Source organism: Rattus norvegicus, chromosome 2, assembly GCF_021556685.1.
Source record: "Rattus norvegicus strain SHRSP/BbbUtx chromosome 2, alternate assembly SHRSP_T2T, whole genome shotgun sequence".
Classification (NCBI taxonomy): Eukaryota; Metazoa; Chordata; class Mammalia; order Rodentia; family Muridae; genus Rattus; species Rattus norvegicus.
Genome location: NC_141535.1, coordinates 99,151,773 through 99,170,734, shown reverse-complemented (window position 1 = coordinate 99,170,734; position 18,962 = coordinate 99,151,773). Strand labels below are relative to the sequence as shown.

The 18,962-nt window shown below is 37.3% G+C and overlaps 1 protein-coding gene across 2 annotated transcripts in view; it reads left to right on the top strand.

Moving 5' to 3' along the window:
* The window catches only part of Hnf4g (hepatocyte nuclear factor 4, gamma), a 149,602-nt gene extending 135,850 nt beyond the window's left edge, over window positions 1-13,752 (top strand). For both annotated transcript variants that reach the window (NM_001415087.2, NM_001415088.2), the window contains 5 exon segments: window positions 1,785-1,872; window positions 4,842-4,994; window positions 5,099-5,335; window positions 8,341-8,463; window positions 11,176-13,752. In NM_001415087.2, the coding sequence (NP_001402016.1) occupies window positions 1,785-1,872; window positions 4,842-4,994; window positions 5,099-5,335; window positions 8,341-8,463; window positions 11,176-11,297 (723 nt within the window). In that variant the 3' untranslated portion in view covers window positions 11,298-13,752.
* The last annotated feature ends 5,210 nt before the right edge of the window (window positions 13,753-18,962 follow it).

Sequence of the window (18,962 nt, the reverse complement as noted above, 5' to 3'; positions counted from 1 at the left end):
ACATGTCATAAAGATAGCTTGGCTCAGAAGATCACGCCACAGTGAATAATGCTAAATTGCTAAAACCTTCCAGTCTCACCCCAAGCAATATAAGTAGGGCTGTGTTATTTATCAGCTTTATATTTTTATTATCATTCGCCTTTAAAACCTGCTGACTTATATATAAAGACAATGTGTAAAATATTGGGAAAGCAGTGCTTGGCAACTATTTAAAAAGTCTTTGTTTACTGTTCATTAATATTAGTAGCATAACACTAATAGTGTGGTTAATGAATGCTGGTTATGGGTAAGGCACTGAGGAATAAACTCACAAATGTATGCTCAATCATGTTATTCCAATTAATTCTTTAAGGAGCTTTGTGGTGTAGGTGTTATCTCTGTTTTACAGTTCCTGAAACTGGACCCCAGCTCAGTTTATTCCATCCATAAATTCATAAGATGACTATTTATTAGTGAACTACTGGTTTCAGTTAGGGTCTGAGGGGATTGTGCAGTAAAAGTGCAGATTGCTTCACTGGTATCATAAACTTTGTAGTCTATTTGGAAGAGACGAACAGTAAAAAGAAAATGTACAAATTATGAATATGTTGACAAGGCACGGCTAAGCTCAATGAGGGTGTGATGGAAAGACTTGACAGTGGGAATCAGAAAAGACATCCCACAAAGCAAGACCAGCAGGGGCCAAAATTAAAGGAAAAGAATTCTTGAGTACATGAACACTGTACTCAGAGGTTGTCAGGCAGGTGGGGAACAATGACTGATGCAAGATAAAGCAGGGACAGAGCAGGCAGGAGGCAAAGAGGCAATATCTACTCACCTCATTTCACATGCGAGGCCACAATAGAGGAATTTGGACTTGATTTTAAGGACAATTTGAAGGCCCTGTGCTATGTACATATGAGAGGCTTAATCAAAGATGCTCCAGGACTGGGGAAGTGATTGAGAAGCAAACATATCAAATGCTGAAGTAGTCCAGGAAACCAGCAACAGGCTGGAAGCCACAGAGAAGAAAAGCCATGGGTGGATTTGGTTTACACTTTAATAACCATCACCAGATCCCTGAGAAGTTAAAGAACACTCCACATACACTTCTGTTGGATCCAAATAATCAATTTGGATGCTGGTAGCATTTACCACTGAGCAGAAAACATAGGAGAAGCACTCATTGGGGATATGCTACGCTTCTCTTGATTTTTCTGCTTGTAAGTGATGAGGCCCAGCATGGAACTGTGTGCAAGAATGAAACTCAGTTGAACGTTTACTCCTGCAAGTCAGACGCCCAATCTAGACACAATCAGCCCATCAGTTTTCCGTTCTCCCCTAGAAGCCTGGGGTTTGCTTTGTTTATTTAATTTATTATTTGCAGGAAATTTTGTTTATATATATTTCACCATTTAATTCCTAGTAGTACATTTTGGTATTTCACTTTTTATATAAAAGCAGTTGAAATCCAAATGTACTAGTATATCTACAAGGTTAAACAGGAATTCAGGGAGCGGGCATTATGATGAAGTATAAACCCAAGCCTGCTCCATTCTGCTTGCCTCAAAAAAGAAAAGATCAGCTTTTCTCTGCTATTCCCAAATGAAAACACTTCTGATGTGCTACAATAGAAACCTGGAAGTCCAGTCATTATAAGTGTCCATGAATATTTTATGTCAGAACAAAACAAAACATGAAGATAATCAGGCTTAAGAAACACTGAGTTAATCAGACTCACCTTGAACTCTCTTTTAATTGTTATGATTTATAAAAACGTATTAAATTTGGAAACTTTCCTTAAGGTGGCCCTATTGAGAGCTCATGCCGGGGAGCACTTACTTCTTGGAGCTACAAAGAGATCCATGATGTACAAAGATATTTTGCTTCTGGGTAAGAATTTTTTTAAAGAGGAACTTGAACATATATTATCTTTTCTAATATACAGAATTTATTCAGCATGTACAAAACATCCAGCTCTTAGGAAATAGTGCTATAATTTTTCCTCACTTAGGAAAATATTATGTGTTGTGTACACTGTGTGTGTGTGTGTGTGTGTGTGTGTGTGTGTGTGTGTGTGTGTGTGTTGCCTGTGGAAGTCACAGAACAGATTGCTGGAGTTAGTTCTCTCCTTCAACTATGTGTGTCCTAGAAACGGGTCCTTCTGCTTAGTTGCAAGCATCTTTACCAACTGAGCAGCCTCGCTGGCCCTATTTTACTTTGTTTTGATTGAATGTAAGTCCAGAGTGATGTGAGATAACAGGGAGGGAAACATAGAAATTTTAAAATGTAGTACAGATTTTGTTTTCTAATCCTAATGTTGACTTTTTAAATCCCACCTCCCTAATAATTCTATTGTGAAGTAATAGATGAAGAGAATGTTTTCATCCCAGTGCAAAGTCAGACAGCCTAGACTTGGAATTCTCAACCATCACAGAATGTGCCTTTGCTTTCAACTAAGCACTTCCATAGCCTTTCTATCTAAACCCACAGATACTTTCCTCTTTAGAAATCTTTTCCCAATATGTTCTGGAAAACAATGCATCTTATTTTTCATCGGTTATTTTTTTCTTTGTAGCTAGGTCAGATGTTTCACATGACTGTGTAACACAAATTAAACTACATGCAATGATAGATACCTTAGTTGTGTGGCTGTGATTCTCATTCCTTTTTCCATGTATGTGTTTATACAAGCATCACATTTGTACACTTTACATAAATACAATATGCTAGCCCCTCACATATCAAGAAAGCCGATACGCAAGTTGGGAGATTGGTTATCATTCTATGAATACTCTGATTTGTAGTTAGCTAGCCCTGCAGATTATTGTGCTAACTTTTCAGACCTTTGGCAAAATACCTGAAATAATCAACTAAAAAGGGGAGGGTCTCGTTATGTGGCTCCCAGTTTCAGAGATGTCAGCTCATAGGTACTTGGCATTGTTGACACAGCAGAACACCATGCTTGGTGTGCTTGGAGTACTTGGGAGAAAACATTACTCATTTCAAGAAGAAAGAAGAAGAGAGAAAGAAAAGGGCTAGTCTCTACACATTCTCCTCAAGAACACACTTTCTGGGCTGTAGAGATAGCTCAGGTTAAGAATATTGACTTTTCTTTCGGAGGACTAGGGTTTGATTCCCAGTAACGATATAGTAGCACACAACCATCTGTAATTCCAATTCTGTGAGATCTGGAACCTCATTCTAGCTTCTTTGGGTACCAGGCACACATATCCACAGAGATAAATGCATGCCAAACACCCATGTATATAAAATAAAATTAAAATTAAAAAAGACCACACTTTCAATGACATAAGCCCTTTCCTCAGGGTCCCAGTTTTAAAAGTCTTCACTATTTCCTAGTGATGGTGTAGTTTGTAGTTCAATAAATCAATACATACACTTTTAGGAAATAGTCAAGATTCAAACAGTAATGAACACCTACAGTGGAATAGTTAAAAACATAATTGTTCATATAGCATCAGAAAATAGTAATCTAGATTTTAGAAATTATGGTAAACATTTACCATATATATAGCTAGAGAATATCTAAGGTAGAAAATTCTGGAGGAATTATGTGGTCTTGCTCTATCAAGTTTCAGAACTACCTTGAATTAAGTTCAATAAATTTTTAAAGCCACTTTTACTTAAAGAAACTAAGTTTCTTAGTTAGGATTTCTATTGTGATGAAACACTGACCAAGAGCAATTTGAGGGGCAAAGGTGTAATTTTTGTCTTGAAGGAAGACAGGAACACAGCAAGGCAGAAATCTGGAAGCAGTGGCCAGTGCAAAAGCCATGGAGGAGTGCTTATTTCCCATGGCTTGCTCAAGCTGTTATCTCATAGAACCCAGAACCATTATCCCAGGAATAGCCTGACCCACACACAGTGGGCTGATCCTGTACATATTAATCACTAATTATAAGAAATGCCTAACAGATGTACCTACAGCCAGCTCTTATGGAGGTATTTTATCAATTTAGGTTCCTTCTCAGAGGATGTGAGCTTGAGTTAAGTTGATAAAAAATCCCGGTGGTACACCAAGAAAGAATAAGCTAGGAAGAGAAGTAGGACAAGTTCTTATGACACATTTGTCAGGAATTAAATTCAAACCTCAGGTGCTATAGAGTGCAACTATAGGCCCAGTATTTCCATCAGAAGATGGCAGGCAGAAAAGGGAGTTTCCTTGGATTTTCAGAGGCCAAGTAGCCTGGCTTCCAGCATGGAACAGAAAAGGTATCCTGCGTTAAACAAGACAGCAGGTGAGGCTGTCCTCTGGCTTCTGTGCATATGCTGAGTCTATCACAGGCCCAGACTAATTCCTTCTTCACACCCTCCCCCCACACAAATAAAACATAAGAAAGAACTATCTATGAGACAATCCATGACAACATACATGTTAATTGTTCCACATACTTAAACTTATTTAAACTACACCTGCTAGCTTCTTACTTCCAAAGCACCAAAGTTTGCTGGTTTTAATCCACGGTTATCAAGGAGGATTCTGTAGGATTTGTGTTAAGCTCGTTAATGAGTGAGGAACTAATAGAGGTCTGACACAGTGGAAGGCTAATCATTATCGATGGATCCTCCCCTGTCAATAATTAGCTGGTTATGAGTCTGTACATTTCGTTATCACCAGTGACTGAGGCTGTTAAAATGCATGTGGGGGTACATTATTGTTATTGATTCTCTCTGTGTTCTGACACCCTACCCTCCCTAACTCAGTCCTATAAAAAGGTATTATACCTGACACAGCCCCTTCCAGAAGAGACCATTTTGAACACTGCTACATAGAAAGGCAAACAATGTCTGACAAACAATCCAGCCGAGAAGGGTGCTAAGTTTTCTTTTCCTCTCAGGAAACCACTACGTTATTCACCGCAACAGCTGTGAAGTTGAAGTCAGCCGTGTGGCCAATAGAGTTCTTGATGAGCTGGTTAGACCCTTCCAAGAGATCCAGATAGATGACAACGAGTACGCATGCTTGAAGGCCATTGTGTTTTTTGACCCAGGTTTGTTTTCAAAATTAGTATCATGAAACTTAAACCACCCTTTCCATCTCAGAGGCTCCAGTCTGATGACGTGCTATGTGTAACTATGCTTCTTCCCTCATCAGATGCAAAGGGATTGAGTGACCCTGGGAAGATTAAGAACATGCGGTTCCAGGTGCAGATCAGCCTGGAGGACTACATCAATGACCGGCAGTATGACTCGCGCGGCAGGTTCGGAGAGCTGCTGTTGCTGCTGCCAACCCTTCAGAGCATCACCTGGCAGATGATCGAGCAAATTCAGTTCGTCAAACTGTTCGGCATGGTCAAAATTGACAACCTCCTGCAGGAAATGTTGCTGGGTGGTGAGTGTACCCTGGTGGCTTTTACAATCAATCAATCAATTAATTAATTAATTCCTGCTTAACTTTAATGCATACATTAGGACAAGGTGCCCCTGGGCCCAGAGTCAATTAAACTTTGAAGTCCCCATTTCTCCCTCCTTTCGAACTTCTAACAGGGGACACATTTCCATTTAGAAAGTCTACATAGCCTAAGAAAGATAAAAGGTCCTGAATAGAATCAAATGCCAATTCTTACTAGCCCTTGGCATCCTGTGTGGGTGTAGCCTTTTTGACTTCAACTTTCAGATCCTTCCATGCATGGCAAATAGAGTGTATTCCCTGCCTGCGGGGCAGTGAGAAGGACAGTGATTTTGTTTGTTTGTTTGTTTGTTTGTTTGTTTGTGTTGTTGTTGTTTTTGGTTTTTATCTCTAGCTTCTATTTTTTAAGCATTTTTATTACACAGTTAAGAGTACAATAATACCTGAATCATACTTTAAAGAATCACAGGTTGATGGACCATACATTACAGTATAACTAAAGAAAAAACAAAAAAGGAAAAACAAGAAACCATAGTTCAGACATAGTAGACTTTTAAAAGCTGAAGAATATGCAAACAAAAGTGTGATGCCTAGCCCCGCCCCCCAGTGTTAATCTACCGTTAACTTGTGGCACAGTGTCTAAATTAAGTATTGTAAAACAACATCGACAAATGGGATCTCATAAAACTGCAAAGCTTCTGTAAGGCAAAGGACACTGTGGTTAGTACAAAACGGCAACCAACAGATTGGGAAAAGATCTTTACCAATCCTACAACAGATAGAGGCCTTATATCCAAAATATACAAAGAACTCAAGAAGTTAGACCGCAGGAAAACAAATAACCCTATTAAAAAATGGGGTTCAGAGCTAAACAAAGAATTCACAGCTGAGGAATGCCGAATGGCGGAGAAACACCTAAAGAAATGTTCAACATCTTTAGTCATAAGGGAAATGCAAATCAAAACAACCTTGAGATTTCACCTCACACCAGTGAGAATGGCTAAGATCAAAAACTCAGGGGACAACAGATGCTGGCGAGGATGTGGAGAAAGAGGAACACTCCTCCATTGTTGGTGGGATTGCAAACTGGTACAACCATTCTGGAAATCAGTCTGGAGGATCCTTAGAAAATTGGACATTGAACTGCCTGAGGATCCAGCTATACCTCTCTTGGGCATATACCCAAAAGATGCCCCAACATATAAAAAAGACACGTGCTCCACTATGTTCATTGCAGCCTTATTTATAATAGCCAGAAGGTGGAAAGAACCCAGATGCCCTTCAACAGAGGAATGGATACAGAAAATGTGGTACATCTACACAATGGAATATTACTCAGCTATCAAAAACAACGAGTTTATGAAATTCGTAGGCAAATGGTTGGAACTGGAAAATATCATCCTGAGTGAGCTAACCCAAACACAGAAAGACATACATGGTATGCACTCACTGATAAGTGGCTATTAGCCCAAATGCTTGAATTACCCTAGATGCCTAGAACAAATGAAACTCAAGACAGATGATCAAACTGTGAATGCTTCACTCCTTCTTTAAAAGGGGAACAAGAATACCCTTGGCAGGGAATAGAGAGGCAAAGATTAAAACAGAGACAGAAGGAACACCATTCAGAGCCTGCCCCACATGTGGCCCATACATATACAGCCATCCAATTAGACAAGATGAATGCAGCAAAGAAGTGCAGGCCGACAGGAGCCGGATGTATATCGCTCCTGAGAGACACAGCCAGAATACAGCAAATACAGGGGCGAATGCCAGCAGCAAACCACTGAACTGAGAACGGGACCCCTGTTGAAGGAATCAGAGAAAGAACTCAAAGAGCTTGAAGGAGCTCGATACCCCTTATGAACAACAATGCCAATCAACCAGAGCTTCCAGGGACTAAGCCACTACCTAAAGACTATACATGGACTGACCCTGGACTCTGACCTCATAGGTAGCAATGAATATTCTAGTAAGAGCACCAGTGGAAGGGGAAGCCCTTGGTCCTGCTAAGACTGAACCCCCAGTGAACATGATTGTTGGGGGGAGGGCAATAATGGGGGGAGGGTGGGGAGGGGAACACCCATAAAGAAGGGGAGGGGGAGGGATTAGGGGGATGTTTGCCTGAAAACCGGGAAAGGGAATAACACTCGAAATGTAAATAAGAAACACTCAAGTTAATAATAATAAAAAAAAAAACCTCCGAGAAGAGAAAAACTGCACATAGCACATATATGAATCAAATGGCTTTAAAATGAACATTTTTCTCCTAAAGGAATTAATTAGCATAAATTAGTAGAGGGAGAGGGGAAAGGGGAGAGGAAGGAGGAGGAGGAGGAGGAAGAGGAGGAGGAAAAAGAGAGAGAGAGAGAGAGACAGACAGAGAGACAGAGAGAGAGAGAGAGAGAGAGAGAGAGAGAGAGAGAGAGAGATTGATTTTAATGTCAGGATTAATTTAAGGAATTGTTACTTTATATTTTTTTTTTTCTTTTTTCTTTTTTTCGGAGCTGGGGACCGAACCCAGGGTCTTCTGCTTGCTAGGCAAGCGCTCTACCACTGAGCTAAATCCCCAACCCCAAGTCACTATATTTTTAATTTTTGGTACTTAATGTGTTCCTAATGATATCTTTCTAAAATACAAGTTTTTCATGCTATTAGGGTGATAGGATGATTCCAAATACTATAGTCTAGAGGTCAGTGATTCTTGGAACTGTCTTAACAACAAGCAAAAAACCCAATGATTCCAGGAAACAGTACACAAGGTCTATTATTAATGCTCAACATAATGAAATGATCATTCATCTCTCCAAAAACCATGAAAGCCAACATTGTCTTTAACATGAAAGTAGTTCCCTCCATTTATTTTTGAATTTTCCAAAATTACTTTGCAAATAGCTAAGTACTAAACTTTCAGTGGAAATGTCTTCTGGGTAAGTCCACAGTTCCTGTAACTGTCACTAATGCAGGTATCTCCGTGTCTTCTCTAGGTGCGGCCAATGATGGTGGTCATCCCCATCACCCAATGCACCCACATTTGTCTCAAGATCCACTAACTGGGCAAACTATACTTTTAGGTCCAATGTCCACACTGGTTCATACAGACCAGATTGGTAAGTATCTGGGAATATTTCCTACTGCAACTAACATCTCTTACATTTAATTATTTATGGCAAATTATAATTTAGGAAAAAAAACTGCCAGTTCCAGGAACTGCAAATATTATATAGAATTTCCTCTGCTATACTTAGCTGTGAAAAACTGAAATACTCTGTTACTTACTCTATGTACGAATTTGCATCCCAAACAGAAAATATAAAAGTCAAATTTTTCTTTTTTGTGATTCCTGGAAGCATAAATCTATTGCTTTGGTGTTGGTATAGAGCCATACAAATAGTCATAAAAGATAAAACCAAACCAATAAATTATAATAAACAACAAGGTAATTACAGTTGTTGATGACCTTTAAAATTGGTAAAATTTTAAGAACTCTTTATTATAGATTGAAAATATACAGAGACAAAAATAAACTTGCAGTACTGATTTAGGGAGTTCTAAAGGATCAGACATCATGTAACTAACAAAATACAGCAGTTATTTGCATACTTTCTCATCTTAAAAGGTGTCATTGCTCAGGGGGTTGTGGGACCTGGAAGAATGAAGCCAATCAATGAGGTCTACTGAAGTCTCATGCAATAGGCAACTTTATCCAGAGCCTCCTACAGTTTATTCTCTGAGGGTCAAGAAAGGTCATCTGAGTAAAGTTCTCATGAGTTCAAGCTGTCTACCATCACAAGGACAACCCACACATGGCAAAACATGTTTTTCCGTTGAGGCATATAAGAGAAGGTTTAAATATTTAACAGAAAGCAATAATAAGTAATCAGGAGTAAATTGACTGATATCTGCTACCCCTGGGCGGACCACAAAAGTGCATTCCAAGAACAATTCCAACTTTTGAGAAAACTGAGGTTACAGGACTCTTGTTTTCTTCCTTCCTTCCTTCCTTCCTTCCTTCCTTCCTTCCTTCCTTCCTTCCTTCCTTTCTTTCTTTCTTTCTTTCTTTCTTTCTTTCTTTCTTTCTAAAGATTTATTTATTTTATGTAAGTGAGTATACCATTGTTGCCTTTAGACACCTAGAAGAGGGCATCGGATCCCATTACTGATAGTTGTGAGCCACCATGTGGTTGCTGGGAATTGAACTTAGGATCCTTGGAAGAGCAGTCAGTGCCCTTAACCACTGAGCCATATCTCTAGCCCCTTTTCTTGTTTTCTTACAGTTTTCTCACAGGCATTCAGAATTCTCACAAGACTCCATTCCTGGATTATGTTCCAATAGAGAGGGAACATTTTCCCTGTATGATGATCTGTTTTAACCCTTCAAAAACTTAGAATCAGTTTCCCGTGTTTTAAATTTTCCATATTCAATATTCTAAATTAGATGTGAAAATTCATTATTACTTTTTTCCATTACTGAATCCTTTCATTTTTTTCAATCAGCAATATTTCTCTCACTTGCATGGACAAACACTTCCTCCTAAGTTCCTAGATGCATGCTTATAACCTTGAACAACTATACAATCTCCGGAGATACGGATGCTATGGTCTTATGTCAACTTGAATCTCAATTTACAGCATCATAACATATTGTTTCTTCACTGCCTTTCATATTTGTTGGTCAATTTTCCTTTATCTTATTCATTTTTTGTAAATGATTATCTGACTTCATCACTTAGGGGTACAAGGAAGAAGATAACTATATTGTGTAAACTGCCTAAACTAAAGAGAAGATGCCAGTGGTCCATCACAGATAGAAAGGCATATTGTGATCAGTGGCTCAACACAAAGACATCAGTTATTAGGTAGTGGTTTCCAGATGAAAGGTTGAGGGTAAAGTTTGTTTATGCAGGTATTCATGGAGAATTGTAATTATTATGATAAATGGTATAATCACATTATTGCAATACATTTTAACTAAGCCATGGTAACTAGAATTCCTGCATGTCATAATTGTGCAAAAATGAGGCTACTTATAAAAAGTTTTTAGAATTCAAACAGCCAAAGTACTTTATGCTAGTTCTATCAAATATTTTGTTTTGTAAAATTAAAAAATATCTTGTAGATTATTTTATAATATGGTAAAATTCCACAATAGAATAATTTCCTACACAATAAAGTATTCAAACTACATTTAAAGAGTTTGTTCAATTCAATTTTTATATTCAATTACTTTCTGTTAAATTATGCAGGCTTGATTTTAACATTGACAAGGAAGGAGCAGGGCAACCCAATTTTAATAGAATTGTGAAGCAACAGATTAGTATGTTACAGACGCTACTGACTGCAGCTGAACTTTAAAAACCCTCATAAAATTTAGTTTTCATATCATTTAGTATTAAGAACTATTGGAATGCAAGCCAAGTACATTTTCATTTTTAATGTATCTTCCCTGCAGTTATGGAGATTATTTCCTAATATTTCAGAGAAATCATCATGTTATGACTTCTCTTCACCATCTTCTTTTTCTGCATGTGATGGAGAACGTAGTATTCACAAATGCTACTACAAATGGCAAGAAACATCTTGAAGTGAAAATAGAGAGTTCAACATGCCCATCTATCATTATTTGGCTGTATTTGGGAAGAGAGGATGAGAATGCCCTGCCATTAGTATGTCAGTGGCCTGGTAATTCATTATACGAATCAATACTTTACATATGACCTTTTATTCAAAATATAATAATGTATACTGACGTTATGTAGGACTTTGTGTGATGATGCAGAGTGACTGCTACAATCATATCCAATTCTCTTTTTCCTTTTCAGCCACTCCAGAAACCCCACTTCCTTCCCCACCCCAAGGCTCTGGACAAGAGCAGTACAAAATCACTGCAAACCAAGCTTCAGTCATTTCACATCAACCCCTTTCTAAGCAAAAGCAACTGTGAGATGCAGCTTCATTTCAAATGGCACTGCACAAATGTGAAACACATTGGTCTTCAAATGTCTCAGGTTGATACTTTTGTCTAGTTTAGGCAAGGCTTCTTCATGGTGCTGTTGTAAGATGGTATCCTATTTTCTTGTCTATAAATACATTTTGTTTATTGTTGCTGTAAAGTAAAGCTTTCACATGCAACCTATGTATATTTGACTTATACAGTTATATAGACTGTTATATAGTGTATCATTTCCAACTGTCCCTGCACTGTGCCTGAACCACTGATGTATGACTTCTATTTTTTTTCATAATATTAATTTAAATTTGTAAATATTTGCTTTGGTATGATCTGATGCAGAACCCAGTGTTCTTTTGGTAGATAAGAAATGCTAGTTAATACAAAATCAAGTAATTTTTTTATAATATCAAATTGTAAACTTAAAGATTTAGTAGCTATAGAATAGAGTATTTATCTGATGGAGAATACATCAGGGCTTGCTGTGGCCAGCAGTAAATGTGCCTATGTTAAATTCAGAGAATCAGCAGCATTGTAAAGATGACTGGTGATTTTCTGCAATGTGACTATATTTGAAGAGGTCTGCTAAAGCAAAGAATGCTGCTGCTTTTAGTTAGCATAAAGGCCAATGGAAAACAGAGAAATATGAAACCATATTTCAACAAAAAATGTGATTTATTTCTTATTCCTAGGAAATCTGGAAAGCCCCCAATTCATTGGAACTTAGCATGTCTCCTGGGAAGTCAGGAGAGTCTTTCTAGAGAGATGTGTGTCAGTTCACGACATGGAATGCTATGGGAGAAAGGATGCTGGGGAGCAAATTATTGATTACATTTGCTCAACCCACTTCTGATTGGCTTTAATCTGAATGTGTCACAAAAGAATACATGAAATTATTACAGAGTGCTTTTGTAAACACCCAATGGCTGATGATGAAATATTATTTGTCATGGTACTCATAAATATAAGTAACAAGTAGTATTTGCAGTGAGGAAAACAGACCAGTTTTGTATCTCTTGCAATCTTCACATCATCCCCTAAAGTACTAAAGATAAAATGTACACTAGATTTATTTTCATGACTTAGAAATTTTTGCAACATAGAATTTTGCTGAACATTTAATTCTAGATTGAGAAGTAGCCCCAACTACCTGAGATAACTCATAGATGGGATTTATTTTAAAAGCACTAAAAGTCATCAATGTGTATCTATGTATTTCTCTTTCTTCTGCTCCTTTTCCCTCCCTCCCTCCCTTCCTCCCTCCCTATCGATCTATATCTATCTATCTATCTATCTATCTATCTATCTATCTATCTATCTATTGATCGACTGATCTATCAATCTTCTATCTAATCTATTTCTTTGTGTGTGTCTGTCTGTCATGCCTTTCTTGTTTCGTTCCCTCTCTTACATTTACTGAAGCAGTGAATATGGTTGAATATATAGCTGTAGAAATTTATCTAACATCTATCAAGAGAAAAGAGTACCTCTATCTTCAGGATTTTGGATTAAAGTTCTCAAGGAATCTTCTCAATTTCTCAGATTATGAGTCATATCCTCTACCTACCTAATAGCACAAAAGTCACTGTAGTATTAACTATATTGGCTCTAAATATCAAATAATGTGAAAGCTATCAGTGATTTCACAGAAACAGATGTATTTACTCAAACACTATGATCCTCATGAAACTAAAATATAACATTGATGGAGGATTTGGGAAGACAAGACGAGAGAGAGAGAGAGAGAGAGAGAGAGAGAGAGAGAGTTTCTTAATTCTGAATATTTTAAACCTTCACTCTTCAGGAAATTAGCAAGTTACTAAATTTCATGAATGAAATATCTGTAGGTTTTTGTTTACTTGTTTATTGTTAATTCTTCTAAAGGACAAAAAGTCTGTTTGGGAATATATATATATATATATATATATATATATATATATATATATCATAACAAAATACTTTAAGCTAGAAAGAATAAACAACGGAAGTTTGTTTTTCATAGCTGTCCATGTTGGGAAGCCCAACATAAAGAATTATCTGATGCTCTGGTTCATAGGTAGCTGTTTGTGAGATAGTCTCAGGGTACCTCTTTCATGAGAACAGGATGCTCACTCATGTAGGCTCTACTCTCATGGTCTCCTCCCTTCGAGTTTTCCCACCTTTGCATATCATCACATACGTGACTACATTTCAACAAAAATGTGGAGGCTTATGGGCATTCAAGCCATAGAAAATAATTTAAAAATACAAAATTCAAAATTTATTTTTAGTAAATAATGTATCAACAATGACTTATTAAACATATATTTTAGAAACTATTACTAATAATTCTGTTTGGAAAACTATGGTCAGTGAATTTGTAATATACAACGTTTGTATACTGAACTGCCAAAAATGTTTTCATCATACTATCAATATATTGTTAAAGTTATTGCTTTTATATAATACATTTCAGGTGATAAATGTAAGTAATTTATTGTAAAATAACGATTCATTTTATAAATGCAAAATTATTTTTATAAATTTCTTTGTTGAAAATCAGAAATGAGTAGTTTTTTTTAAATGTTTTAGATTAAAGTATTTCTAAACTGTGATGCCTGTTTTACTGAGCTTTCTAAATAAAAACTGAGAAAATTTAGCTAAAATGGGATGCTTCATTAGTATTTAAAACTAATTTTAGGATTTTGGAAGTATATTATTATTCATATTTTCATTGCATTTTATTAATATGAATGGTCTTTAGACATTACGCATAGAGGCAGAAAAGTTTAGTTTTTAGCATATCTCCAAGCAATCATAGGCTTGAATTCTGCTACAAAAGATAATTCTTATATGGACCTCTATTTTATAGCAGTGTTTGCTTTCTCATTTGGCACTAGTAATCATAATTGACATGTATGAGCTAAGATGGCTTAAATGTCCTGTCCACATACATTAGTACTTAAATTTTTAACCTTGTGTATTAGATACACTGTTTTGTATTTCTGAGATCAATCACAAAATCCAAGGCAATTTATAGAAACAAGGTTTTTTGTTTGTTTGTTTGTTTGTTTTTTGTTTTGGTTTATGGAAGTATCCATCACTAGGATGGTGGGGAAGCAACAGGCATAATGGCAAGCATTGTCCCAGGAGTAATATAAGAGTCCATGATTAACGGAAGAATGACACCTTGAACTCAAATAGTATATAAACACAGAGTGTTTTATTCTGCAAAAGACCAGCATGATGGGGTTTCCAATCACCAAGATAGATAGACCACTAAGTGAGCTCACAAACTTATTTTAAAGCACATTGGAGTTCTAGTGTAGATGAGGTTTATCTTTATCTACAGGCATTACAGAACCATTATTGGTGCATGAAAGGTGTAGCCTGGGTTTTTTTTTTTTTTTTCTATTAGTAGCTTGCTAGCCTGGGCTTGCCTGGACATGCCTAGACATGTCTCCTTGCCAATTTGAAATATGTTATGGAATTAGCCTAGCCTTCAGTAATGGATCATCTTGAATCCTTGAGATATTTCTGAGGCCCCTACACTAGCAGCGCCAGCCAGCGCTATGTCAAAGAGAGAACCTAGTAACACAGTAGAAATGACCACTCTTTTAACTCAATTGTTTGGAGGTGCTAGCTGATTGAAGACATCTTCCCCAGAGTAATAAATCATCTAGGTACAAGCTGTACTAGAGAGCAAAAGTCCCCAGTCGTATTTACAACCAGACCATAAATGAATGGAGTAAACCTTGAGGTACAAGGCCACCAAGCATTTCTGAGGACATCATGTATCCTGCAACAGTAGGGTTTACCGGGTTGTTGCAGAGGTGAGAATAGGCTACAGGTATTTTATTTTCAATTGAGAGTCCCCATGTTACCATGTTAGGTACGGGGAGAGAGGCATAAATAACTTGTAGTGCAAAACCACTACCCAAAGACCACACATAGACCCATGACTCCAGCTTCGTATGTAGCACCAATGGAAGGAGAAGCCCTTGCTCCAGCCAAGGCTGGACCACCCAGTGTAGTGAAATATGGGGGGCAGGAATGGTAGTTGGTTGTGGAGTGGAACACCCTTATAGAAGAAGGGGAGTGGTATGGGATAGGCAGCTTATGGCTGGAAGGAGAATAACATTTGAAGTGTAAATAAAAAATATCCAATAAAAAAAACAATGGCTAATCATTATAAGAAGTTGAAATTCACTCCAACTGAAACCACCTGAGTGTGAGAATTTATCAGTACAATATAGAAAAAAATATATATTTAAAAGAACCTGCAGTCCAATCAGACTTCTTGACAGCCACTGTGAACGTGATGACAAGGTTGATGCATTGCCCACTGGGGATACCCAGGAAGTAAGGGACTAGTGGCTGGTGCAACAATGCATAAGCAATAAATAAGCAGGATCAGGAGTGCTGAAGTCATAACATCTATCTAGAAATCTAGCCTTACAGAAGGCAGTAGAAAGTAAACTTTAACATAAGAAAATTTACCACAACCAGGGATCCAAGAAATCACAAGGAATAAAAAATTCCAGCTGAGTAACACACACACACACACACACACACACACACACACACACACACAGCTACATCATAACAAATATAGCAGGAACCAACAAACACTGACCATTGACAAATCTCTATAACAATGGTCTCAATTTAACAGAATGAATTAAAAAACAGGAATCATTTCCTAATTCATCTAAGCAAAACAGATTAACACCAAGGATAGATATCACCCCAGAGTAAAATGATGGCAAAGAAAGTTCTAATTCAATGAACCAGAGCAAATTGGTGTAGCCATTTTAATATCTGACAAAATAAAATACAAAGAAAATTAATAAGAAAAGATAGAGATGAACATTGTAACCTCATCACAGGATAAATTCATCAACATTTCAATCCTTAACATCTGTACACTAAATACAAGGGAGCCTAAGTTAATAAAACACACACACACACACACACACACACACACACACACACACACCAATACTATTACTGCTTGAATTGTATATTGATCCCCCACTCAATGATATGTGAGGCTTCAATACTCTGGTCTCCTCAACAAACAGGTCATTCAGATAAAAAACAAACAGAAAAATGGTGAAGCTAATTTTCATTATAAACAAAATGATCAAAAAAGACATTTAAAGAATATTTCACCCAAACAGAAAAGGATAAACCTTCTTTTCAGCACCTCACAGAAGTATCTAAAATCAACTACCTACTTGAACATAAAACAAGACTTAAAAGATTCAAGAAAATTGAAATAACATTGTGGAGCCTGTCTATCCAAAAACGATTAAATAATGATATCAAAATAAAAATGTCATATACAGCAAAAAGCTTATGAGACCAAGAAAACATAGCAAATCACTGCTGAAGTAAAAATGGGTCAAGAAAGAAATTAATAAAGAAATTGAAATTGTTGTTCCTCTTATAGTGTTGCAAACCCCTTCAGCTCCTATAATCTTTCCCCTAATTCCTCCATTGGAGTCCCTGTGCTCAGTCTGATGGTTGACTGTAAGCATCTGCATCTGTATTGGTCAGGCTTTGGCAGAGTCTCTCAGGGGAATGCCATATCAGGCACCTCTCAGTAAGTGCTTCTTGGTATTAGCAACAGTGTCTGGATTTGTGTCTGTAGATGGGATGGATCCCTACATGGGACAGACTCTGGGTGGCCTTTCCTTCAGTCTTTTTTCCACTCCTGAATTTTCTTTAGATAGGGACTATTATGTGCTAATATTTTTGAGATGGGTGGGTCGTCCCATCCCTCAACCAGGTGCTGTGCCTGTCCTCTGGATATGGTCTCTACTGAGCTCCTAGGGACTAAACCACCAACCAAAGGGTCCACATAGAGGGACTCATGGCTCCAGCTGCTTATGTAGCAGAGAGTTTTCCTACCTGACATCAATGGGAAGAGGGCCCTTTGTGCTGTGGAGACCCGATGCCCCAACGTAGAAGAATGCTAGTGGGATAAGGCAGGAGTAGGTAGAGAGGACACCACATAGAAGCAGAGGGAGGGGGAATGGGACAGGAAGTTTTCAGAGGGAAAACCAGGAAGGGGGTAACATTTGAAATGTAAATAAATACATTAACCAATAAAAATTTAAAAAGAGAAAAATTAAAGAAATAAATTGAATATATTCTGGAATTGAAATGATAATGAATAGATAGCATTCCCAAAGTTATGAGATATAATCATGGCAGTTGTAAGTGGCACTAAGTGCCTACATAAGAAAATAATTTTAAAGACCTCATACTACTAACTTAACAGCACACATGAAAACCTCTGGAACAAAAAGAAGAAATCACACCCCAAGGGTGAAGATAGGAAAGAAGAAAAGGATATATATTAGTCAAAGAAAATAAAATATTGAATGTAAAAATTTCTTGACACTAAATATCCATGAAATCTTGAACACAGAAATGATCAAACTTAAGAATAATAGGAATAGAAGGAGAAGAATCCTAGCTCAAAGACCAAAAGTTTTTTCAACAAAATAATAGAAGAAAAGTCTCCTAACCTATATAAGGAGATGCCTATAAAAGTACAGGAAGCTTAGTGAATAGCAAATTGATTGGACTACAAAATCCCCTTTAACATATACTAAAACACTAAACATACCCAGCAAAGAAAAGACATTAATAGCTGTAAGGGGAAATGGCCAAGTAAAATATAAAGGCAGTTTGAGATGAATTATATCTACCTTCTCAATAGAAACACTGAACACACACACACACACACACACACACACACACACACACACACACACTTTCTTCGACAACTACAATGAAAATCAGGAACTAACAATCATTTGCCTTTGATATCTCTCAATATCAATGGGCTCGATTCCTCAATACACAGATGGCAAGAAATAATTGAAGCCAGGCTTCATTTGGCCATAAAGACATTTGCTCAACTCCATTTATTGAGGCTTTATTCATAACAGCCAGAAACTGGAAACAACCCTGATGTCCCAAAAACTGAAAGTTGGATAAAGATGTTGTATATTACTAACTGTAGTTTTACCAAGCTGTTAAAAAGTGACATCATGAAAATGTCAGGCAAATTGATAGAACTAGAGAAACAAACATAAAACAAAGCAAAATATCCTGAGAAAAGTAACCTAGACTCAGAAAGACAAACATGGTATGTATTCAATCAAAAGTGGATATTTAGATATTAAGTAAATTATAATCATGCTACAATTAAGGCACAGAAAAGCTAAGTAACATGGATTTCCTTCGGAGGGGGAAATAGAACAGATTGTATGAGTGGACTCTGGTGAGTGTGAAAATAGCAACAAAAAGAACAGGTGGAGATGAGGAATAAAGGAAGAGAATATGGGGAGAGATCCCTGAAATTGGAATTCATCTAGGGATCAATGTGAGGACCTAGTGCAGGAGAAACACCCAGGATTCCAAGAGAGTGACCCAAGCAAGAATTCTTACAAAGGAAGGATTCTGAATGTGAACTGTCCATCTTCTGTAACCAACCAAGGCCTCCAGTGATGGAACTGGGACAACAACCCAGCCAGAAGACCTTTGACATATGAAGACATGATAGAGCAATGGAAGTACAGAACATGTGGGTGCATTTAATGAATGGCTGCTTTAATTTGAGTGCCTTGACATGAGATGAAACCTGTCCCCGCCAGCGGGGAC